The sequence below is a fragment of the Lygodium microphyllum genome, chromosome 13 (assembly GCF_053477565.2).
Source record: "Lygodium microphyllum isolate KBCC chromosome 13, Lygodium_microphyllum_v1.1.10, whole genome shotgun sequence".
Lineage (NCBI taxonomy): Eukaryota > Viridiplantae > Streptophyta > Polypodiopsida > Schizaeales > Lygodiaceae > Lygodium > Lygodium microphyllum.
In genome coordinates this window covers 113,551,454-113,578,129 of record NC_141147.1, presented here as the reverse complement: position 1 = coordinate 113,578,129, position 26,676 = coordinate 113,551,454, and the positions used below count along the sequence as shown (strand labels likewise).

At 43.9% G+C, this 26,676-nt stretch overlaps 1 protein-coding gene across 3 annotated transcripts in view; it reads right to left on the bottom strand.

Moving 5' to 3' along the window:
- Positions 1 to 1,223: 1,223 nt before the first annotated feature.
- Positions 1,224 to 26,676, bottom strand: part of LOC148027083 (uncharacterized) — a 54,145-nt gene continuing 28,692 nt past the window's right edge. The window contains exons 5-12 of one of the 3 annotated variants that reach the window (XM_087691616.1): positions 25,717 to 25,949; positions 24,397 to 25,458; positions 24,044 to 24,204; positions 12,686 to 12,762; positions 12,345 to 12,492; positions 12,112 to 12,261; positions 1,826 to 2,003; positions 1,227 to 1,659 (exon numbers count right to left, since the gene is read on the bottom strand). In XM_087691616.1, the coding sequence (XP_087547742.1) occupies positions 1,622 to 1,659; positions 1,826 to 2,003; positions 12,112 to 12,261; positions 12,345 to 12,492; positions 12,686 to 12,762; positions 24,044 to 24,204; positions 24,397 to 25,458; positions 25,717 to 25,949 (2,047 nt within the window). In that variant the 3' untranslated portion in view covers positions 1,227 to 1,621. Of the gene's footprint in view, positions 1,660 to 1,825; positions 2,004 to 12,111; positions 12,262 to 12,344; positions 12,493 to 12,680; positions 12,763 to 24,043; positions 24,205 to 24,396; positions 25,459 to 25,716; positions 25,950 to 26,676 lie in introns of those variants that run through there. The other 2 variants (XM_087691617.1, XM_087691618.1) reach the window with 2 other exon arrangements.

Below are 26,676 nucleotides of genomic sequence, written 5' to 3'. Positions count from 1 at the left end.
CCACCAAAGCATCTATCAACCAGGCTGAGAGGCATGACTCTGTACACCGGTAGAAATGGGCCGTCTGTGCCAGGGGCCACTCGATCACATCCACCAGAGCTCTCCACTGCAGAGATAATGCTCAGATGTGGAACCTCAACTCCAGCCTACCAATTAATTTCCATCATGCAACCTGGCCACTGCTAGGAAAAGAGTGCTAGTCCTCCTTCTCCCATCCACTGGGAGATGTGGTTTGCCACCTGACTCTTCACCTCCTCCTCTATCTGTGTCATCGTCCACTCTCCTGCATGAGAGATCTAAAGGAAGAAAGCATAGTTTGGTCCATCCAATGGTGCTAGTAGATGGACCTTGCCGCTCCTTGACTTGCGTACCACGAAGATCCCCACCTCCAGAGATAGTGGGAACTCTGCACCTCTGCGAAAGAACTCCTGTGGTAGCAGCTGCATTGTCTCGGGAAAGTGTGACGGGCGGCATGGATAGATGAGATGTTGTTTTGGGGGGGGGGGGGGGGGGGGGGGGGGGGGGGGGGGGTGCGGGGGGGGCGGCGTGAGTGGCTCTGCCAGGGGACCGACGCTCACCCTCCTGCTCCTTGCTGCCATGGCTGTGTTTGAGGGGCTGACTGCAGCCCCCCCTGCCGTCTCCCTCTCTGACGTCACTGGACCCATGTAAAGCCATCAGTGTCCACCTATGGGCCTGTTGGCGAAGCCGCCTTGGCTCTGAAGCGAGTGGAATCTATAATACAGTCCATAAGTATAGATAGATATAGATGTAGATGTAGATATGTAAGTATAGATTCATCAGCCCTCATTTTAAGACCTTTCTATACTTAGCACTTCATGTATAGTCTTACAAGAAGGGTTCAGCAGAATTTCCATATTCATTTGATGTCCATTTGTTTGATTGTGGCATGTGTGCATATAGAATCTTTAATAGCCTGAGGGTTCACAGCATCATAAATGACCATCGAAGCAACTGCTCAAGTTCGCCTATGGCCCAGTTGATAGCCTAACCTGAATCTAAAGCCCAAGTAAAACTTTTCAATAGTCCAAAGCTAACCAAGCTTTTTGGTTTTGAGGTTTTAGTATGTGTTGTGCCATCACGTAGTTGCTTTAGTACAATAGCATGAACCTGCGCATGATGAGTTTTCAATTTCCACATTTTACATTAAGGAGCAGAACTATAGTTTATCACACCAATGTCATGGAAAGTAACAGATGCATAAGGTCCTGTTCGTTACAGTAGGGACGGTTCCTTTCAAGTTCATTGATGATGCTACAAGTTCTTCAGAAATTGAATTAATACACCTAACTCATAATTTAGAAGACATCACAGAATTATACAAGACCTCCTTTGCTAATGTAACCACTTGCAACTTGTTCAAAAGAAGTCTGCTTCCATTACGAGATTACACTGATACAATATTAACATGTGGAAGCAGCAAATCCCAACTTCCTTAACCGTTTGGGTGTTTGACCAGTTAGGCTTAACCTCTGATAACAATCAGCAGTATACAAATCCTCGTGTAAGGTAAGCTTACTTTAAGGGGAATGCTGCATCCGCAGATGTCATGGCAGTCACCATTCAGGACATGTGCCTGATGTTAGATGGGGAAAGGAGAGAGTCATGTAGTCTTTACCCAATTACGCCAACTCCAAGGAGCTACAAAAGATGACAGAAAATATGATTATGCCACTCCAAGAATACAAGTGTTCAATACCAGAAAAACTAAGAAACTATGCTGCATGCTCTCTCCTTTATTGTCTTAATCAAACAACTTGATGTATCATAAGCCTGTTAATTAGTGACTTCAGCCACTGAACACTACCTGTTGAAACTCTTCTACTAGTGTTATGAAGCATCCGAGACCTCTCTGCTGAGTTGTGAAGCTCCTCATTTTGGTGACCTTCATGATCAGAAGTAGTTTGGGTGCTAGCTTGAACACCACAGAGATCTTGTGGTGTACCCCATAAAAGATCAAAATCACCTTCTAAAATCCGAAGGATCTGAATTTTTCAATCAGACATGTATGTTATTTTCACTCCAGGCTGAATGCTGCTCTTTCAGTGTTACCCAAATAAGGAAGTACTTGAAAATGATGTCAACAGTTATTTTAATGAACAAACACGTGTAGGAACACAAGCCATGCCCTTCACCATTAAGCATATGGTTGTGCACAGCACTGTCAGCAAGGACTCTGCAATATGAACTAAGACAAACATGCAAGTTTTTTTTTTGTGAAATTACATTCTGATTAAGTTGATGTAGAAGAGGTGACACTGAAAGAGACTAATATTATGAAGTGCATATCCAAAGCAAGTTGTTATATATTCCTTGGACATGCAAGCCCTAGCAATGTTCAAGAGACAATTCATTGGATGACATGTGTGATGTACAAGATCCTGGAAAGGGCTAAAAGGTTTGTATTCAAGCGTGGACTTGGATAAAGCATTTAGGCTGGACCTGGATAACAATCAAGATGCTAAAGAGGAAATTCTCAACTGCATTATGCATTCATTCATATGCATTCATAAGGGAATTTCTTAACCTTTTCTGCTGTACATTACATTTGGGATATGGGCATTGCCTGAGCTTTTCTTGCCTTTGCAAGATCAAGGCTTCTGGCGATGACCAAGCAGAAACTTTAATCATGGTTTATTGATCCTATCACTCCCTACCGATGCGCTTGCCCGCCATCGCGCCTCCCCCCTCCTTTGGCCGCGATCCCCCCCCGGGCCCGTCCCTGGCTGCCACTGTGCCTCCCTCCTACTGCCTGGCTGCCATCACGCTTCCCCTTCCTCCTAGCAGCCATCCCACCCACCCCCCCCCCCCCCCTCCCTGGCCACCACTGGGCCCACTGCACCTCCCTCCTCCCGCCTGGCCACCATCACGATTCTCCCTCATCCCAGCGGCCATCACGCCCCCCCCCCCCCTTCTTTTCTACCCACCACTGCACCTCCCGCCTCTCCGCCTTGGTGCCTCCCCCTGCATTGTGCACCACCATTCTCTTGACGGGCTGCCCCCCCTTCTCGTCAGCCTCTTCCTCACACGCTTCACACCCCCCCCCCACCCTACTGGCAGCCAGGAAATCCCTGCACGGCCCACGCCTGGACCCCCCCCCCCCCAGTTGCTCCCTCCTTTTGCAACAACACCCCCCGCCGGCAACACCTCAGTGTGATTGGTAGGTTCTCAACAAAGACGCGCAACGGAAACCTCAGGTCAGATGCCAGTGCATTCTGTGAGTGCCCCCCAATCAAACATCTTGCACGTCGTCCTCTCTAAGGAACAGCTCTTAGCCGTCCGTGCCACAGAGCTAGAGCTAAAAGAAACAGCGATCTTTGGTCAGGTAGTAGGACACTCCCCATTCAAGGCCCAACTTCGAGACTGGCTTCACTCCACGCTACGCATCGGCACAGCACAGATCGTGGAGGCGGTTCTAATGGGTCAAGGGATCTTCATGCTACGACTCACCTTAGCAAACATACCCAGTGAGCTACTAGCCAGTTCACCCTATGCTTCCAAGAAAGGGGGTCATCTACTTGGTTCACTAGTACAATGGCTTCATAGTGGAGGTATTCGCGCTCCACAATAGGTTCCTTAGACACCCGATCACCCTACTCTTTCCCGAACAGGCGATAAGAGTATCGCCAGTCAGTGGAAGACTTTGGATGGCTCTTCAGCACTGTCCTTCCTACCTCTTTCGCGGACGCAGTGACAGCCGTAGGAGTCCCAAAGGTACGGGTGGCAGTGAAAGAGACAAAGAATACACCACAGTTTCTAGAGATGGAGGGAGTCAAACACTCTTTCAAGCAACAGGTCATTGTGACTAGGCAGCCACGGCAGTCCCTGCGTTGCCATGACTTTGGGCATCAGGCAGCAGAGTGCACACGTTTCGGAGCCAAGGTGGCCTCGCCAACAGGCCCACAGGTGGATGCGGATGGCTTTATACGGGTCCAAAGACGACACAGAGAAAAATGGCAAGGGGGGCCACAGACAACCCCACTCGGGAAGACCACAAGCCCACACATCCACCCCCACGGAGGCGTCACAGGCCACCTCACCTGAGGGACCACACCCCCCACACCCTCCCCCCAACGGTCCCCACATCCAACCCTAACCCACAACCCCCCCTCTCCAGAACTACTGCCCCCCACACCCGCTTTATGCATTTGACCATCCCTTGATCCTCCCCCTCCCCACCATCACCCCCACCGACCACCTCCCTTGACCCCCATCCAGTACAGGTGACCACCCCCCCCACAAGAGGTGAGGAGCCCCATACACCGACATCCTCCACTCACATGCAATCTACCCCCCACACAACCACCAGTTCATATGCCCGTGCCGCCCATCACACTTTCCCGAGACAAGCACAGCTGCTACCACAAGAGTTTTTTCATAGTGGCCCGTGGTCCTACCTGAGAGTTGCTGCAGCGCGGAGAGTTCCCACTACCCCTGGAAGTGGGAATCTTCGTGGTACACAAGTCAAGGAGCGGCAAGGTCCATCTACTAGCACCACCGAATGGACCAAACTACGCTTTCTTCCTTTACACCTCTCACACAGGAGACTGGTCGATGACTCAAATAGAGGAGGTGAAGAGTCAGGTGATAGACCACATCTCCCAGTGGATGGGAGAAGGGGGACTGATACTTTTTTCCTAGCAGTGGCTAGGTTGCATGATGGATATCAACTGGTGGGCTGGGACCGAGATCCCACATCTGAGCATTTATCTTTCAAGCCCCCCCGCAGTGGAGAACTCCGATGGATGTAATCGAGTGGCCCCTGACACAAGCGGCCCATTTCTACCAGTGCACAAAGTCCCACCTCTCAGCCTGGCTGATAGACGCCCTGGTGGTACCACCAGGCACATCCATCACCCCCATGGTCCACCCGAGGGCTACCATAGGGGAATGGAGTTCACCGTCCACGCCAGCAACGAAGCAGATCCGCATGCCTCACCAGCTTCCACACCGAACAGATGCTTGTTCGGTCAGTCATAGGTTTCCCTATGAGCTTACATCTTGCATCTTGGAATGTGAACAGCCTCCACTATAGTGGAGCACATGGTTCCAAGAAGTTGATTGTTCGGCAGGAGCTGCAGCCTGCCCTTGCCGGATGGATCGACATCTTACTGTTACAAGAGCACAAGCTCACACCCGCCCAGGCCCAGTAGGTAGGAAAGGTACTCTCGGGCAATTCACACACTTGCTGGGAGCACTCCATCGGTGTACACGTCATGAGTGGAGGAGTATGCACCTCGATTGGCCCAAGCCTCACTGCCTGTGTACGGAACCATGGGACGATTGTGGTAGGGAGGGTTCTATAACTCAGATTGGATATCGGGGACTCGTGCCTTGGAGTCCTCAATGTCTATGCCCCTATTGAGGTCAAGGCACGCAGCAGGTTTTGGGTGGAGATTGCAGCAAGACTTCTAAAGGTGGACGCCTAGATACTTGGAGGAGACTTCAACAACCTAGAGGCCTTAGAGGACCAACAGGGCAGAGGCAGAAACTACCAAGGCATGGTTGGGGAGGAGCAAGAGGCATGGAAGGTCTAATCAGCCCCGCACCTTAGAAGAGCAAATACGTAGCCTTCAGAATCAGTATGGGGGGATTCGCTCTAACCCAAACGAGGTCATAAAGATTACCACCGACTACTACAGATGCCTTTTCCAACAGGAGACAGACTCAGTCAGAGGACAGCGATGCAAACAGCAGGTCTGGGATCACATCTCATCCCTTGTCACAGAGGAGATGGGACGCTCCCTCCTAGACTCCTTCACAGAGAAGGAATTAGAGGAGGCTTTCCACACACAGGACAGGTAAAAATGCCCAGGAGAGGATGGCCCCTCTAAGGCCTTCTTCACCACCTACTGGGAGGTAGTGAAGAACCCCTTACTGCTGGCTTTCCAGGAGATTTTCAGCTCAGGACAGATGCCAGGGAGTCTTTTGGCAGGCCTTATCAGTCTCCTCCCCAAAGGGGAAGACCGGTTGGAGCTATCCCAGTGGAGACCGATCACCCTGTTGTCAATAGCCTATAAGGCACTAGCAAAGATGATTGGTAGGCGACTCCGCCCCGTACTTCCAAACATCATTCATGACACACAGACAAACTTTGTCCAGGATAGGAGCATCCTAGACAATGTCTTTCCCTTCTTTTAGACGACAGAGAGGGCCCAACACAGTGGTTAGGGATTGGCTGTACTACTTCTAGATTTCGAGAAAGCCTATAACAGAATGGACTGCGACTTCTTGGAGGGCAGCATGGTGAGGTTGGGCTTCCCTCAAGCATGGATCCATGGGGTCTCCACACTTTACAGATCAGCTACCAACAAGGTTCTCATAGGTGGCAGGTAAGGGGAGGAGTTTCGGTTGGAGAGATCGGTATGGCAAGGCTGCCCACTAGCCCCATATCTGTTCCTACTCTTTGCAGAGGCAATGTCTCACTTCCTCAAATCATGTGTGAGCAGGTTACGCAGCCTCCGACTTCCGATGAGAGAGGAGACGGAGCTGTTAGACTCAGAGTATGCAGATGATACATCACTTTACATAGAGGACAATGAGTTGATACTGGAGAGAGTGAGACAAGCTCTCGAGGTGTTCTGTACTGCAACGGGAGCAAAAATCAATTGGCGGAAGTTGGTTGGTTTTCTTACAGACCCAGACTCTAAAGAGGAGTGGGGAGTCCACTTGGAATTTAGATGGGTGTGCAGAGGGCAGACCGTCCATTACCTAGCATTCCAAGTGGGACTCGACATCACTCCCCCCCAGCAGTTTCTTCCAATCCTCGACTCTATTCGGAGGAAGCCGACCTACTGGAGTATTGCTCACATTTCCCTAGCGGGCCGAGCCCTGGTGGTCAACTAGGTTCTCCTAGTGACGGCTTGGTATATCGCCTCATGTTGGTGCTTCTCCTCGTCCTATGTGTCTTAGCTTCGCCGCATAGTGCGGAACTTCCTCTAGGCCAAGGTCAAACGGATCCAAGGACTCTCGAGCCAAGGTGGAGTGGGCAACCATCATCCAGGGCACCGATCAGAGGGAGGGCTTGGGATCATTGACCCAGAGTATCAGAGTCTGGCCCTTTTAAGCAAGCTAGTAGTCCGCGGTCTCACACCAGGAGGGCAGACCTAGAAGGTTCTACTGTAGGAGGGTCTCCAGGAGTGTCAACCGAGGCTTGGCAGGGATTGGAGACCATCCTTGAGATGGATCTTCACAACGGCCTAGATCACGCCCCCCAAATCCCCCTTCCTACAAACCTTACTTCGTGTGTGACAGGGCCTCCGTAAGGCCCTAATTCAGAGCCCCCCAGGCTTCCAAGAGGAGATAGACCGATCTGGAATCCCCAGGCCGTCAGAGATCAAGAGGGGGTAAGGATTGGCAAGAGCCCCCATATCTAATGGGCTAGTTGGAAGGCCGGCCCAACTCGCACTATCAAGACCTAGAGGGAGGTGTACAAGAGGGTGGATGAGCAAGTGTTGCAACGGGCATCAAGTTGCCAGAGAGGGGTTGAGTTGAGGAGAAGGGAGATTGACACAGCAATACCTCAGGAGTGGCTTGGCCCCCCGATATGAGAGCCAGTAGAGCTCGGGGAGGTATGGGCCACTAAGTTTTCATCGATAGGTATCCCCCTACAGGTGGCAAGTAGAGTGGGCGGCGCCCCACATGGGACTTTCTTCACCGTGCAGGAAGGGGGGGGCGTCTGGCCCTTGACAGAGGGTAGTAGGATGAGGAGATAGTTGTTCTTTCGTGAAGGAGGAATCAGCTGGTTGGCCTTCAAGAGAAGACATATGTCTTCTGGGAGGAGCTCCGGGAGTAGCACGTCTGGATTTTGGAGGGGAGGCCACTTGATGAGCTGGAGTGGGATCCAGGAGAGTGGCTATGGCCGGCCACTGCAGTCGCCAAGAAGCCACCGAGGTTCCTGGAGTATACAGCCAGGATTGGCAGATACGTACTAATGCAAGACGACATGGACTGGGCGCAAAATGGGCCCCGTCGTATAGCAGATATTGGGCAGAGCACAGCATCACGAATGCTTTCCAACGAACTTTCTAGCGCCTCCTATGGAACAACTGGAGGCCAAGGGTATCATATTTCTTATGGGTGGTGGCACATGGAGGTTTAGCAGTGGGGAGTTGGTTAGCCCAGATGCAGAAGGATGGAGGATGTAAACGTTGCACGCAGCAGTTTTTGGAAACTCCAAAAAGCACTGCCTTTGGTAGTGTGAGGCGACGCAGCTTGTGTGGAGAGGAGCATGCCGCATCCTCCGCCGTATAGCACCCAACCTTAGATGTATCTCATGGGGAGCTTTCTACTCGCAAACAGTCAGCCAGGGCCATCACCTTTTGTATGGGGCTGGGATGCAAGACACGATATTCCTTATTGAGGCTGGGTCGTGCACAGTGGTCGGATTGGAGGCTCTACTCTGGGGGGTATGGGAGATCGTAGGGAGTCTCACTGGATGGCATGTCTGGAAGGTGCGGTGTCAGGAGGTTTTTGGCGGAGAGAGACTTTCTGTACATGCGACTTTAGCAGAGCTTTGGGCCTCCATCATCCACTCTCTTTGCGGCCGATGGGACCAGGTCCAAGGCAAGTCTCGAGCTCGTCAGGAGCTCCGTTTTCATTTTATGCGCACTTTTAGCTCATTGAATCTGACGTTTTTGGCTCTCCTTTTGAGAAAAAGCTGTTGTGCATGAAAATTGTAAATCTAAGGCTCATATGTTAAAAAGACACTAAAAAAACTGAAATGCAAAAAACAGATATTCAAAATCACTATTTAATGGTATCAAAGAGGACTGGAACCATACAGCCTAGAGCCAAGAATAGTGTTTACCTCAGCTAAAAATGGTCAACAGCCATCAACTACCCTCTTCTATACCAAGCAAAGATATCTAGAGCCTCTCCAGCCCTGGGCAACATTCATTTCTTGCAATAGCCATCATCACAAAATTTACTTTTTTTTTCCATCAGTCAAGCTGCCTTGCTTAGTTTCCATTCAGGTTGACTAAGCTGCCTCTGCCTTTGCTTAGTCTCCATTCAGCTTAGCAAAGTCTGTTCTAACCTGCCTCTGCCCTTTCGCAAGTCTTTGCAACATCAGAAGATATATAGATTCACATCACGCAAATGAGCCAAAACCTTGTTAGAACATCATAAAATATACACTGTTTTTCCTCCATTGGTCCTAGCTGCCCTTGTTTAGTTTCCATTAAAAGTCTACTCTTGCTTTGTTTTCATTAATCAAGGCAGATCTAGGGTATTCTGCACCAGAATTTCTTTAGCAACTGCTTCCTTCAGCTAAACAATGATGTTCTAACCTGCCTCTGCCCTTTTGCAGTCTTTTCAACATCAACAAATGAGCCAAAACCTTGTTAGAAATGTTCGCATACCATAGATACAAAGTTCTAGACATTAACAATGGCTCTTGACTGTGGTTTTGTTCGCATACCATGCATATGAAGTTCTAGACATTAATGATGGCTCTCAACTGTGGTTTTCATGGTTAGAATTTAGAATTTGGCCAATTTTAAATATATTAATGGAAGCCTACCTTGTAACTTATTTAAGAGTGTTTGGGTAGCTAAAGTCACCTCGTTCTCAGATTCTCTCATCTTCAGTACTCTTGTACTATATGCATGTAAGTACAACAAACTCAGGAGTTATCCCTTCTCTTTCAATGTTCATTGCTCACAAGTCACTGTGCCATCCACACCCCCAGTTTGAGTTCTCAGCAGGTTCGTGTTCCCTGCCACATGGGCAGATGGTTATAGTTGGAATAAGAGCAGTTTTCAGCACCACATCTGCTCCAACTTTTGTGTTTCTGGGCCCTCTCCCCTTTCATGCAAGCATGAGAACTGTGTACCACAATTTTAGGCATGACACCTCCAACGTGCAGCAGTTTTTGTTTGCATTTCCAAATATTAAACATTGAATGGTTGTGTTTCAATGGTTAACAGCCCTCCCAGTCCTGAAGCAACACCACTGCAGCTTGTGCATTTGAGGAGCTACATCACATGTCCAGATCAAGGCATGTAGGGATTCATTTGCCGTATCCCATAGTGTGCATATTGATTTCTTTTCCAGAATACAGAAACCAAGCATGGACACACAAAGCCATGGGACTGCATAGAAGTGAAATAGTGGCAATGATTTACTGAGGCCACTGCTGAAAGAGGGGTTGCTACAGACCTTCCATGCAGTATGTGGGCCAAAGAAGGTGGCACACCAAATCAAGGCCACAAGAGTACAATAGCACTAGGGTGTATATAAATGTACAAACCCTAACTGAGGATTAAAAAAGTGTCCGGCCAGTACACAACTGGCCACTGCATACTGAATTGATCAACCAACCATAAACTGATCAAATTTGTTAGAGGTCCGTAAAGTCTCCTATTGACTCAATAATAGGGCTCACTACCACAAGATGACTTAAGCCACACACTAGTAATAGACTGATCTGACACAAACAGCTAAATTGAAAGGACTGCAACACTGTCACTTGTCTTGATGAAGTTGGGACTCCAAAAGCACAGCCCTTTTGACTGATCCTATTGCATAAAACTTCAATTCTCATCCTTCCAAACGCTTTGCTAGAGTGTAATCAACTAGGTCATTTCACAAGCTACCAAATAAGTAAACAAAGATACCAAGGGGAAGTAAGAAAGCTGGGAAAGCAACAAATGAGCCACTACTAAGTCTTTGCCCTTGAGATTCTTCACAAAATCCCTGAACAAGAATGGAATGGGATAGATAGAAGAGGTGAAAGCAAGGTGTGACTTCGATAAAAGAGGCCAAATTCTGACAGAAATCATGAGATCCTATATTTTCGAAAGGGAATGTGTTGTAGGAGACCTCTATTGTTCAGCCAGTGCTATAGTCATCTTCAGCTGATTGTTGGTGTAAATCAGCATAAGCAAAAGCCTAATAATATGCATGTCCAATGACAACTAGATGATAATACTATACTGATATCAATTGGACTGAAACTGCACAACCTTGACAATCAATTGGTTCTAAAAGTAATAAGGGCCATATGGACCTTCCATGTGTGTACAAAGGTGGCTATACTATCATTCTCCAACCATTTCCCCAACTCACCTTAGCATTTTCCAGCAATCTAGTCATCAAAGGAACAGATTTCAATCAATCTTTGCTGTAAACCCTAATTTACAATTGGAAGGTTTTAACAAGTACCTTTGGGATGTATACTCAGGATTGAAAGCCTAAGTTTTGAATTACAGCAACTAAAATTGAAGAATTTCAAGAAGATTCAAGAGGCCAGCCGGCCAATTTCAATTTGAGGCTAACTTTGTCTTGCAAAGAGCAAGTGAAAGCCAATTCCCCAAGCAAAAACCAAGGGGAAAATTAGTTTGAAGGCTTGCTGGTCATTAATGACAAGAAGTAGCACTTAGATTAGTACAAGAGAATCACATCAGGTACTAAGATGATGAATCCATATGGCACCTTTTGAGGATTGTTTTTCCCATGGAAGAGAGCGAAGTGTTTTAAGCCTAAATCATCACATCACACTCTTCATGCTAGGGGGATCTTATTTTATAATTTCTTGGATGCTAATTGCCAAGAAGCTCTTAGCCATTGTAAAATCCCAAAAATAAAGTTGCTACTACCCTACTATGTATTACATTTTACTCTTAGCCCATGTGCATGGTTTTGCAAATTTTACTGTTTGCACTTCATGATAGGTTTTTCATCTCTTTTGGGCTTCCCAATAATAATACTACACTGTAATCTTTAATGTCTGTACTTCATGATGGATTTTTTACACTTTTTTGGTTCCCCAACAATAAGACTACATATTAAAAAAGAGAGAAACAAAGTGAGAGCGTGTGTGCACAAGCGCGAGCACATGCATGTGTACAACATACCAACTTTAACACACAATATTCCAATCTGAATGCAACCGAAGTTGGAAACAGTGTTCTGTACATTGCATTAGCTATCAGTAAGCCTAAGCAAGAAAGCATGCAGTAAGGATAAAAAGGGTTTGGGTGCAGAGCAATCTTTCCTACCCAAATGATGGTTTAAGAGAGTCAACTTTTCAAAAAGAAGGCCATAAAAAGATAAACTCCAGTCACCAGTCTCAATATGAAGAAACAGTACCTGGCTGATGCCAAGTCTACTTGAAGGGTCCTTTTCAATGCATAGTGAGGCCGCCTTAACCATTCTATTTAGTTCATACATGTCCAATGAATCAACCATCTTTTCATCCACAAGCTCGTGAATCTGGTGTCTGTCAAGTTTTGGTCTTGCCTGTAACAGTTATATCTCATAAACACTATCCACACATTTATGCTGAAATCTTGATATCATAAATAACTCTTAGATGAACTTACCCATTCTGTTAACAAAATCTCTTCTTTTGGCCGTAGTAAATCAATAGCTTTGTATCCAGTAATTAGCTCCAGTAACATAACACCAAATGAGTAAATGTCTGTTTTGGCAGTTACCTGGCCACACTCAAGGTATTCTGGCGCAACATACCTGCAACCAGCAAAACAATGCCTAAGAGCATTCCCCTAAACATGATATTCATGGTGTGCTGAGGTAGTGTCTTAACAGATCTGTTTCAGATACAAGTTTCAGATTACATTTACATGTATTCATCATTTCTTTTCTTACATCAAAATGTATCAGAATCTCACACAATCCAAGACATGTAGGTAGCTAACCTCACCCTGATGAACCGATTACTTGGGTCTGGATAGCAGCATCAATGTTCAAGTTCAACTTGGCAAGCCCAAAGTCTCCAACCTGCAACACAAAAAATAGTCAAAAGTCTGTGACAATATAATTATAAATTCATAGATTCTCTTGACATTGCCGTATGCAGCCCAGTAAGAATAACTCCTTATTTTCAGGTCTTCGCCTAAAAATAGAGAAGCAAAATTGTTAAAACGAGACAGTTCTGCACAACTCCTAGAGAAAAGTATCTTAGCCACTTTGCGGCTTAGAAACTGTGGTTCTCACTCTGAATTTCAACTTCAATGTCTCAGCTGACTAATCAAGGAGAAAATTACAATTTACAAGCCAAAGACATCACAGCCTCTAATCTGAAGTGCACATGCAAAATTTCAGCATTTTGCATTAGAGGACTAAACTATTTGCTCTTGATATCTATTTATTACCCCTCCCTTCTCACCTCTCTCTCTTTTTTTTTCGTAAATCTCACCTCTCTCTCTCTCTCTCTCTCTCTCTCTCTCTCTCTCTCTCTCATTAAGGTTGCAAAAATTAAGAATAATCAGATATACAACAGACCGTCTGGCCAGCATACAAAAGCCATATCCATCACTAGGGGAATGTCCGTGTGCATGTGCGTGTGCGTGTGCATGTGCACGCACGTGTGTGTGTGTGTGTGTGTGTGTGTGAAGAAGTTTGAATTAATGAATTGAAATATTTACAAAGGGCCATCTGGCCAACACATGGAACCAAAAGGCTATAGAAACACGGGCTACAAAAACAGCAGAAAGGGGATCACAAAGCACACATAGCCAAGGTGGTGCAGATGATAATCATAAAGGGTAATTACATTAATTATTGAAAAATTACAGAAGTTACAAATAGACTAAATGAACACCAAAGGAACCAAAGAATTTCATTTTTCTTTCATAAAGGGCAATTATATTAATTACTAAAAAAGTATAGAAATCACAAATAGACTAAACAAATGGCAAAGGAACCAAAGAAACCACCGTATGCCATGAGACCAAATCATTTCTAGGGAAAACACTTACATGCTGCACGTTATCAAGCTGCTAGCAAAGAAGACCATTGAGATCAGCAATATGACTTTGCACACCAGAATGGAAATAAAAAATAAAGGCATTCCAGGTAGTCCAGTTATACCAACAACCCCAAAAACACAAGAAGTGAAACACAATCTTCATATATGATTGCACAAGATCCGAAATAAGCCACCATAAAGGGTAAGTGCAGCCCAATGGGAGAAGATTATAAGCCAAGTAAATGAGCCGTTGGAAAAGGGGTTGATTCAGCCCAGCTCATCTCCTTATTGCTCCCCAATGCTTTTGGTGCAGAAAAAAGAATGGTTCATGGCAAATGTGCATTGATTATCATGCTTTGAATAAAATCACAATAAAGAATCGATTTTCAATTCCGCGAATCAATAACATTATGGACAGATTGTAGGAAACAACCATATTCTGTCGCATTGATTTGAAAAGTGGATATCATCAAATATCTATTAGGCCAAATAATGTACCAAAGACAACTTTCAAGTCATCTTTTGGATTGTATGAGTTTTTTGTCATGTCATTTGGGCTTACGAGTGCTCTTACCACATTTAATCAAATGATGGATCACATCTTTAGACTACACAGAGCATTTGTGGAGATGTTCTTTGATGACATGATTGTCTTTTCAAAGAGTGGGACAGAGCATAGAAAACACTTAGCAATAGTGTTTAATGAGTTGTGTAAGCATCAATTGGCCATTAATGACAAGAAAAGTAGGTTCCTTTTGCATGAAATCCACTTCTTGGAGCACATTGTGTCAACTAATGGGATACGCATAGATCCTAGAGAGGTTGAGGGAATATGTTCATGGCAGTACCTCAAAAATGTGCATGAGATTCACAGCTTCAGACTTTACTAATGTTTGTGATCAGCTTTGGAGTGGCCAAAGGCATGAACACTATGTACTTAGGGATGGTTTTTTAATAATGAGAAAACAACTGTGTGTTACAAAGTAGTTGAGGCAAAATGGGATGACTAAGAGTCGTGCTCCTCCTTATGCAAGGCATAGTAGAATTGATGCTACAATCACTACAGTAGAGCATGTTTTCTATTGGCCAGCTTTGAGGCACAATGAAGAGTACTTTGTTCATACATGCATCATATGTCAAAAGATCAAGTACGATAGGGGCATAAGACACTATATTTATTGCGAACCTTGTCTATACTTGATAGGGTTTAGCAGAGCATTGCAATGGATTTTAACTTTGACCTTCCTAGGATAGCTACACGGAATGATGGGATATGGACTATCATTTGCAAGTTCAGTGAATAAGCTCATTTCATTCAAGTGAGGAAGAAATAAAGGTTGGTCGTATGGCACAATTATTTTTCCAACAATATTTAAGTATCATTGCATGCCAAAGTTGATCATCAGTGGTAATCGAGATCCATGGATGATGGGTCTATTTTGAAAGGGGTTGTTTGAGAACATGGATACCATGTTGAAATTGTCTTTATCCTTCAATCCACAAATAGATGATCAATCCAAAGAGGCAAACTCCATAGTTTTAGATCTCTTGAGGTGCTATGTGTCAGCACATAAGACACAGTGCAAGGAATAGCATATAAGACACAGTGCAAGGAATACTTGCCCTTCGTAGAGTTTGCATATAATAATACAATGCATAGTTCCACTGGTAAGGATGTATTTGAGGTTGTGCAAAGTGGCAAGAAAGTACCTCCTATTTTATACACTAAGAACAAGATATTTGAGAATAATTGTTATGTAGAGAACATGGATGCAACCTATGAGAAGGTTAAGTATACACTGCAAAGATCGCACAAAAAGCAACAGAGGACAACTAATCACCATAATTTACAAAGAGCAATTATATATTACTGTATTTTAAAAAGGCAAGGTTGAAAATATGAAAGGTAGAGAGAGATTGTATCGAAGCTAAATGTACATCACTATGGGCCCTTCCAAGTGGTGAAGAATATCGGCGATGTTGCATATATGCTGAAATTGATTCATACTTGCCTTTCATATGAGCTTGTTAAGGTCTTTTCATGGTGATGTGCCAAAGGATGTATCTACTGAAATTTAGCCAGAGGTTGAGCAACTAGATAAGATATTGATACTCGAGTAGATACTAGCACATTAAAAGATAAAGATCAAAGATAAAGTTTCCAAGAGATATTTGGTAAAGTTTCAAGATTACTTACAAATGGATGCTAAATGAATGAAAAAGAGTGACTTGGCAAACCAATCTAAGTTGTTGCAACTTTACCTTGATGCTTTTCAATTGGAGTCAACTTTGGAGCAAGCTTAGTCAAGTTTAGCAGAGCAAGGATCCAAAGCATTGCTTGATGCTCAAGGGAAAGATAGCACTTCCACTCCTCCAGTGATGAATAGCTCTAGTGTATAGTGGATCTCGGATGTATTCAGCATGCATCCAAGGTATGGCTTGCTAACAATATGTTTGCTATGGGATCACGATTCAACATGATAATCATTGCGCAAATTTTAAAGATTAGCAGCTCAATTTCACTAATTTCCCTCAGCCTAGTCCCAACATTCTTAGAAAATCCCAGCCATCCTTAATCCCAAGTGGGAGAAATTAAAGAATTACAAAACCCTAATTTGCAGCAGAAGTTACGGTTTCTCAACCTCTTATGGAAGTGTGCTCAGAAATTGAGGCCTTGGGCTTGCAATTCAGCTGCTGAAATTCGGGAATTTCAGAGAACTCCAAGAGGCCAGCCAAGCATAATTGAAATTGGGGTTGAATTCCTCACCCAAGGAGCCAATTGGAGGCCAATTCCCTTCAAAAACAAGGGACAAATTCAATTGAAGACAACTTGTCCACTCCGGGCAACAAGGGGCATCAGAAATTGAAGGAGATTGGAGAGCAATCTCAATGTACTTCAACCAATTCCAACTCAAGCTAAAGAAATACTACAAGGGGCACCAAGTTCCCCACCTCCTCAATAATAGTTTTTGCAATCTTTACCAAGGGTGCTACTCCAATCATGTTCTACAAGACATCTTTCCTTGTGTACCAACAAGGAAGTAACACTACCTATAACACTCTACATCACTATGTGAGCAATGGCAATCTTTCCAATTTTTGGTATACAGGTTTATCCCTTACATGACTGGACATCCAGTCCAAGGAATACATGGGAGCCAAATCCACCCAAATTTGGGACAATCCAGATGCCTAGTAATAATCTCTCTAACAGCCCAAGTCAACCAAATCTTTCTTCATGCTGTTAATTAGAACCGATTTTTGTTATTGCTATGCATTCGGATACCAACCCAAACAAAGTCCAATCTGCCCTCGCTCTTTCCAGATTATTTTCTCAGCTCTAAGAAAGATGAAAGAGTCATCCAATAATGATTGACAATCATCTTTGCACTAGGAAGGGTGAGACCCACAACATCTCCATCTAAGGCAAGCTCATCCAATAGCCTCGACATGGGATAAGTTGCCAAAGCAAAAAATAATGGTCTGAGAGGACAGCACTGCCTCCAAGAACAAGAAACTACCATCTCTTTCAACACCCCTACATTAAACACGATGCATACAATCCCACCCAAACTAAATGGAATTATGACATTAGTCATCTAGGGACCAAACCCAAAGCAGCCGTCAGTTCCTATACTAAGATCCCTCCATAGTAGCCCTATTGCTAGATTCTTAGTTAATAGGAGAGCGAGGAGCTCTTGTGCACATAAGTCTACTTTCTTCTTGTTTATTTATTTTATCGATGTTGAGACATGCCATGAACTCATTGTAATTGCTATTTTGGTTTCATAGTCCATTTTGCCCTTTGGACATTTAATATGACCCCTCCCTCCCCACCTCTCTCTCTTTTTTTCCATAAAGGCCTCTCTCTCTCTCTCTCTCTCTCTCTCTCTCTCTCTCTCTCTCTCATGATGGTCTGACGTGATGCCTCTCTCTAACGTGATTCGATGCCTCATGCTGGCACTCTGTTTCTGGTCGTACTGGAATGCAGTGAATAAGGGAGTGCAGTGATTCTGGTTGCACGGGAATGCAGTGATTCTGATCAACATTGAATAAGGGAATGCCTTGATTCTGGTCACGCTTGACTGTCTGCAGTGACTCTGGAGTGACTGCTGCACTGTGCATACTAACGTGAGTCTGCTCAGAAGCCTGACGTGCTGTGCAAACTGACGTGAATGCAGACCTGAGTGATGTACTGAGATTGCAGACTTACTCAGATTGATATGACATGAATGTACTCAGAATGACATGAATGCTTACCTGGGTGATGCACTGACTTTTGGACTAGGCAATGATGCATTGACTTTGATTTTGATCATGTCTTGAAATATGCAGTAATGTAGTGACTAGGGCCACAACTTGTATTTCTGCAGTGACTGTAAACAGTGTGAAGGCATTTGGGCTCGTAAAAGATTACTGGGCTTGCAAAAATTTAGTGAGGGGGTTAGACCCGGAATATTTGCAGGAATCACAGACATTGCTATGATTTGACGGTACAAAGTACAAGTTGAGTGCCTTTGCACACAGTGTGTGAGAGATGGATAATGCAGACAAATATAAGCATCAAATCATGGAAAATGAATATCTAGGAGACAAATCTGATCAAGAACTAACACAAGCATCCATGGAAGCAATGTTCAACACTCCTTCTAAGAACATGCAGTACAAGACCTATGGCCGTAGGGTCCGTGATTGGACCGTCTCCCCAGCATCTGACAGGCATGGAAAGACCTCACGCACCATGAATGAAAGGAAGTATGAAGAAATTCATCTCATGATTTGCTCTGAACTACAAATTATGAGACAGGAATAGGAAAAAGAAATACGAGAGCAGGTCAAAGCTGAACTAATAGTAAATCAAAAGGAAAAAACGCAAGACATGCAAATAAAGATTAAGAATGACTTACACGCACAAATGCTGTCCAAAATGCACACACTGAAAACTGAAATGAAGAAAGTAGTAGATCCCTACAAATCTGAAATCTTAGAGCTGAAGGAAGAATTGAGTACATTTAAGAAAAAAGAAATGAACGTGCATGAAGAACTACAAAAAGAAAAAGAAGCACTAAAGGCATGCGAAAGGGAGGTTCACTCATGGGCAGAAGTGGCAAAGGCAACACAGAAGCAAATAGAAAAGGCTAGGGCCCATGGACTAAGGTAGTAAAAAAGAATAAGGGAACATCAGTAAACAAGACTGAAGTAATGAATGCTACTTTGGAAGAAGAGGCTAGGAGACGGGCTAGGGTTTTGCATGTACGGGTAGTAGGATGAGTGGAGAAGAGCAGCCCACAGGAAAATGCTAAGACACTCGCCAACAAAATTAGGGCCTTAGATGTACCTATAGTTGGTGCTTGGAGAGTAGGGAAAGAGGACTCTGAAGTCCAAGGCTCTAATTCTTCACTTTGGGGACAGATTTAAAAAAAGGCCTTCCTCTCTAAGAGAAGAGCTCTCAAAGGTGATAAGATTTATTTGGATGAGGGCCTTGCCCCAATACAGATAGCACATCACAAAGAACACATGCCCAAGGTATTGCAGGGTCGCAAAGAGGGATGGACCAATCAGCATTACTAACAAAAGGACTTCATGACGGTACGAGGCCTATTGAGACACTTTGGATATCAATATGGAATTGTAATGGAGCCCTACGCTTGGATGATGGTTACTTTGAAGATAGTTTCCGAAACATAGATATAGCAATGTACTTAGAAACACACCAATGTAAAGGTAGCCGATTACCAGACGTGCAGGGATATAGGTGGAAAGTGCATTTCGTCCAGCAATTAGAAAACCAAGAAGCACTATGGGTTCTAGAGGTGTGGCCATACTATAGCAAGAAGACCTCAAAGGGATAGTGCAAGTAAGGAAGAGAGATGATGATGCACGATACTTGTGGATTAGGATACATGCAGGAATACCGAGGGATATATTCATTGCAACATGCTACTTTCCTCTTGCAAACTCTACCTATGCCACACAGGGGATGAATCTCCCTTTGATGTACCTTACAAGGATATCATGAGATATGCTAGCATTGGGGACATATTATTAGTAGGAGATTTCAATGCACACACTGGAGATAGACACAGTGACTTTTATATGCATGATAATACCATGTTCAAAGAGATCGACACAGATGAAATAGGCCTATGCAAGAGAGCCCAAGATAAAGAAGTGACTACTAACTTTGGAAAGTGCACATAGACTAGCTATCTTTAATGGCTTGCCACAATTGCCATGATCTGACAATTTGACGTATTGGAATCGCAAAGGAGGGCCAAGTATTGTAGACTAGACATCCAAAACTTTACAGCATTTGAGAGACCAATCAGCGTAGCAAGAGACCATGCTATTTTGACATTCGTGCTCTCTTGTGGACATATAAAGCATGAAACGCCATCCCTAAATATCCCAAATACTACATAATAGAAGACACTTCACATCTACAGTGGTTCTCTACAAACCAGTTTACATACATTGGACTTGAGCAGATCGTTGGAAGAATGTACAAGGGATTTAGCAGAGGCCATACATGGTTCTCTACAAGCCAGTTTACATACATTGGACTTGAGCAGATCGTTGGAAGAATGTACAAGGGATTTAGCAGAGGCCATACATGGATCAGCCATGTATGCATTCCCATACACCTTCCCCCAATGTAGACCCACACGCTCTACTACTCCCCAAAACAACTAGTATAATGATGAGTGTAGAGTCACCAAAGCTCGCTTATAGAGAAAAGTGGAGCTAGGCACTTAGACGCATCGTCAAGCAAAGACATTCTTCAAACACCTTGTGCAGAAGAAGAAACAAGACTACTTAGCAAAAGCAAAAGCAAAGACATATCAATTATTTTTTGGACGGGATAGCAAGAGTGCATGGAAGATGTTTCGTGAAAGACAGTCCCCCCTTCGGGCCTCCATAGGCCTATAGGCCAACGCAATGGTCTTTCTTTACCTAGAAAATGGTTAGGGATACAATTTATAGATTACAAAATGGAAGGGCACAGGATGCGGATGGACTAGTGGCAGAACATTTCTCACATGCTTGTGACATACTAGCACCCATACTAGCACATATATTCAATAGAGCAGTATGCGAAGGCTTCTCTATGAGTTGGTCAAACAATACTATAATTCCACTATTTAAGAGTGGTGATCCCTTGATCCTTAGCAACTACAAAACTATCATGATCGGTCATACTTTGGCCAACATATATGAATCTATATTGGAGCATGAACTCAGTGAGTGGACCGAAATGCAAGACAAGAGCACAAGGACATGCAGGTTTCAGACAAGGATATACCACGTTGGACCATATTCTCACACTTAGAGCCATTATTGAGGAGGGTCGAGATTGAGACAAGGGGATCTATTGCTACTATGTAGATTTCGCAAAGCTTTTGATACAATGCCCCATACACGCATCATGCAAAGATTGCAAGATATTGGAGTACCAAAGGGTATACGATGGGATATCTATGCATTATATGAGACAATGGCATGCCATGTACATGCACCTAGGGAGCTTCAGAGAGGATTGACAGTACCATAGGAGTGAAACAAGGATGTCTGCTTTCACCCATATTGTTTGGCCTATACATAGATGAAGTGTCTAACTACATTAACGGAGGAGGAGCCGGAGCCAACCTAGCAAGGGTGTTGATACCGATATTATTGTATATAGATGATATTGTTCTCATTTCAAATTCACCAGAGGGATTGCAATGCCACCTAGATGCTTTGCACATCTTCTGTAGAGATAGAGCCCTCACAGTAAATCTTGGAAATACAAAAACCATGGTTTTCAATACTTCAACAGCATGGGTAACTAGATCTATGTACCAGTTCACATTTGAGGGCAATATAGCGGTGCATCTAAGGCAAAATGTCTACCTACGAGTCACCTTCTCTGGCCCACGTTTTTCGTTGAGAGGCATCAGAGGCACGTCTGGCACAAGGATATGTAGCACTAGGGGCACTCGAGAATCAATGTGCTCACATACAATTCCAAGAGCCCCGCACCAAACTATGGTTGTTTGACACCCAAGTCACACCTACACTACTATATGGAACAAAGGTATGGGGTTGCAACTTGTACCACATGCGTCTTAGCCCACTCACTGATCAAACTGGAGCAGAGATGGATTATTATGATGGCTGGGATAGCATGGAAAGGCGATTGATCATGATGATAACACGCATGATTAGAAGTAAGCCATCCACCCCACATCCCATTGTCATAGCAAAGCTAGGGGCAGCACCTATAGTTACGGAGGCACTCTTTAGGGCAGTGACCTTTTGGCACAGATTATGGGAGCTTCCATGTCATAGATACTCCAAATTGGCACTAATTTCATCTAGAAAGCTAGTAGTAGGAGGCGAGAAGAGCTATTGGTTTTCACAAATGGCTATTTGGATAAGCCTACATGGTTTGGATATTGACCACCTTCCACCTTTTGATTATAGCCTTGATTGCCCTACACTTTCTCAACCAATCAGAGTTGAACCAGGTGATCAGAGCTGATATCTTGAGGATTGAGACAGCAAGGACACCATCTTCCACCTTTTGATTATAGCCTTGATTGCCCTACACCTTCTCTCAACCAATCAAAGTTGAACTAGGTGATCAAAGCTGATATCTTGAGGATTGAGACAGCAAGGACATGGATCCACCCACCACTCCCTCTAGAATCGAGGATGGAGTTCTATTAGGAGTCATTTCCTGTGTCTCTCTAATGATGGCTTCACTATTCGACCAGCATATATGGACACCCATCCCTCCCATAGCATATTGGCTGCTATTGGACAAATTCTCACCTCCTCACATGGATTTCAGACGGAGATAGGACTTGCCAACTTTGTGGTCGAGAGCTTGAGACAAAGGAGCACTACACATGCAAATGTATAGTATACTATGACATACAAGGATGGTACCGCTGCCTCTTCCGTGATGGTTTCGGACCCCTTCGTAGCATCATGGAATATGAGGACCAGATATGCCTAGGTCTTTTCCTCCTTGAGCTCCAAAGACGCCACACACCACTACTGCGAGAGAAGAGGCCAGCTCATCCAAAGGGACCCACATAGAGAGCAATGACAGACTTTTTCCGTAGACCCGACCCTACTGACACTACTAGCCTAGGAGAGACAAAGCCACCATGCTAGACACCTTACATGCCACGCCGTGGAGTCACATTGGATAGAGCCATTTCCTTTCGTCGAGCACAATGACCCTGTCTACTAGAACCACGTCCGAGGAGACCACACAACAACCGGATCAGAGCCATTATCGTGAGACACCAAGATTCACCACCTGGCATATCAGTGAAGCAGCTAGGGACTGCATCATAGCTGAGGTGCAGATCTTGAGAACAGCTACAGCCTATAGTCTCCACCACATTTTTGTACATGGTTCTATCAGATTTGGTTCTCCTTTGCTTTTCTTTTCTTTTCTACCGATGGGACAACACTACACATGGTTCAACCCTAGTATGGTCCCATTGTATAGTTATTCTCAGACTGGTTTCATAGGCCACCCACTTATTTTTAATGTTATCTTTACCTTACTGATGAGATGACATTAGACATGGATGTACTCTGGATCTGTATTGTAGGCCACATTGGCCTTACGTAGATGTTAATCTCTTTTTTTCGTAAAAGGTAATTGTATTAATTACGAAAAAAAGTACAAGTTTACATGATTACAAGATACACGATGGCTCTATGCTATCGTGTGCAAAAACTCTCTCTCTCGCTACAAGAAGTAAACGACCAAAGAGTTACAAAAAGTCATGGCAAAGACGCAGCGGAAATTGCCATATGCCAGGGAAGTAAGTCCTCCCGAGGAAGCAAGTCGGAGAGCCGAATAAGATCTATCTGCCAGAGTAAGAGACCTTTAAGCCTGGCAATATGCCCCTGAACATTAGAGGCGGAATCAAAAATAAAAGCATTCCGAATGGTCCAGTTATGCCAACAGCCCCAATAGTAGATGTTAATCTCTCTCTCTCTCTCTCTCTCTCTCTCTCTCTCTCTCTCTCTCTCTCTCTCTCAGATCACTGACTTTTCCTTTCTCTACTCTCACTTTCAGATCACTGACATGTTTCCCTTTTATAGGACACTATTTCATTTCTTTTTCAGTCTTATAGGCATGTTTTTCATCTTTTTTCTCATTCCAGATGAGAAACACACCATCATTGTATGTACTGCTTTGGTCTCATAGGCCACATTGGCCTTTCAGAGACGTTAATATACTCTCTCTCTCTCTCTCTCTCTCTCACACACATATGAGGCTATCAAACAGGGTGTGATTACCATCGCTGTAAAATCATGTGTAACTAATATGTTGTTTGGCCGCAGATCACAGTGTATAATGCAGCCAACACGACATTCTTCATGTAAATATCGCAAACCCCTTGCTGTTCCTAGAGCAATTTTATAGCGAGATGTCCAATCCAGGTAAGCACCACTTTCACCTGAATGCAGTTCCAAGACAGATTGAGCACTTTTGTCTACCAAGACAAACTGAAAACATGGTTTCATAGCATACTCTCTGCAACTTTAAAACAAATGCAAGAAATTGTGAATAGTCCAGACATAAGCTAATAAGAAACACAGAAAAATACAAAAGAAATGCGAGGAGATACTTAAAAGACAACAAACTTTACCTGCAAGGTGCTGGCCAAGAGACCCATTACAAACATACTCATAAACAAGTATGTGTTCATCAAATTGTGCACAGTACCCCAGGAGCCTGACAATATTTCTGTGTTGTGCAAAGCTTAAAGCTTCTATTTCTGTGCTAAACTGGGCATTGCTTTGAGCTCCTGAAGACTTTAGTCTTTTAATGGCAACTATTTCTCCTCCATATAAAGTACCTGTATAAACAAAACTAGATCCACCTTCTGATATCAACTTCTCGGATGAAAATCCATTCGTGGCATATTTCAGCTCTTCATAATCATAAACTTTTGGAGATTTTCCAAGTTCGGATGAGTTCAGCCTACATATTGAGCATAGTGGTGGGGGTTGGAGCAAAGATTTTCCCAACACACTGTCTGCTGCCATTCCTGGACTGGAATTTTTATGAGGCACCACCTGAACCACCTTGGTTTCAGGTACTTCATCACACCTGGGAATTTTGCACATATTCCCAGAAGTACACCTGGGAATTTTGCACATATTCCCAGGAAATAAAGGTCCCTCCTGAGATTCAGATGACAGAACCTCCTCACGAGAATCTTGTGCTTCCTTTGGCTTTTTTGACAGGTCAAATGAATCAAAATCCTGGCTATTTTGATATTTATGAGCTTTGAGAAGTTCATTGAGTAAGGGAAGCTGTCTCCTTGATTGCAAGAAACTAGAATCATTTTTCTCTGAATCTCCTGTAGCTGTTTCACTAGAAGCAGTGTTATCTGGACTAGATCTCTCTGCAAGATGACTTATATGACCTGCATCTGTTGAGGGCAATTGTGCCACTTTACTTGAGGAGAGTATTGCATCTGGTTCTGACTTTTCATACGCTGCAGGGCCAGCAGGTGCAGATACACTTTCACCTGCCTTGTCATCAGCATTTGACCATACTGGCAGAAGCCCATCTGGACAATTGAGCATATATAAGTCGATAAATGAATTCTCCCTCGAATGTGAAGCAGAGGAACAAACTGCTGAGAAAGTATCTAACTCAGTTGGAAACTGAGACTCTGCTGAACTCGCTTCAGCTTTTGTATCTGCAAGATAAAACGAACAAAGTTGTGATAATCAAGTACAACATCCAATTTATTCTCAAAATGAAGACAAAACTTGCAAAACAGTTCCGTCTAACATTGATACACTTTCTCTGTGTAAACCGTCCTGAATGACAGACTTCTGAGAGAGGAGCTTGTTCCTCCTCCATCTTACCAAACAAAGAAAGAGTTTCAATCTCCAAGCAGCATGATAAAGGCTAATCCAGTTCAATAGTATAACAGGCACTGCAGTTTTGTTACCTGAATAATTGGATCGGTGAGAGTGTGCATTAATATCATTATCGGAAGTGAGGGAGGTTTCCAGTGTACTTGGATTACTCCTTGCAGATGTAGCTCTGGACGACTCTTGTGAATTGTAAGAGCTCCATGAACTGTAATTGTCGAGTACATGTTCCACCTGATTGCTTTGAGAAAATATGATAAGGTTGCAAGTAAGATGCTCTTTATAATATTTTTTTTCTTTCCTCAAATTCCTGTTTTCACCAAACAAAAACAAAGCAGCTAAGTCATTATCATTAAAAGAGGGACACTTAATATGTTTGTAACCTTGACATAAGTATCTAATTAAACCATTCAGAGACTACAGCATACTTACTAAAATGCTCTTTCAAACTTAAGGCCACATATTAAGATAATAAGTTAGGTGGCGTAAGATCAGAAGAGAAACTGTAGCACACATGACAGCAATATGACCAAAAATGCACTGAACAAGAGGCAAAAGATCAGATGAAGACCTTAAGTTCCTGATTTCCCCAAAGCACCTAGTTAGGCTGATAATCACCAAAAGGGGAAAATGCCTCCAATGTTTGTGAATCTTTTGATAAATATCTATGCTGAACCATTCAAAGGCAAAAGCATATGTACTAAAATGTTCTGTCACATGCTGAGTTGAATGACTTGCTTAATGTAAGATCACAAGAGAAACTTCATCACTACAATATGCATGAAAGAATGACAAAACATTGAATGAAAACGATGAAATCAGGGCAAAAGATAAGATGAAGACCTTAACTATAAGCATCTTAATAATGCAATGACTGGATAATGCTGAGAAGCCTAAGCTCTACTCCTTCTGGGTCATCATAAGATTCAGTTTGTATGGGCATTTGAGAATTGCTCAGAAAGGGCATTCAAATTACTCTTGACACTTCCATCTGATTTTTCATTGAGAACTACTGTTTGCCATTATATGTGCACACA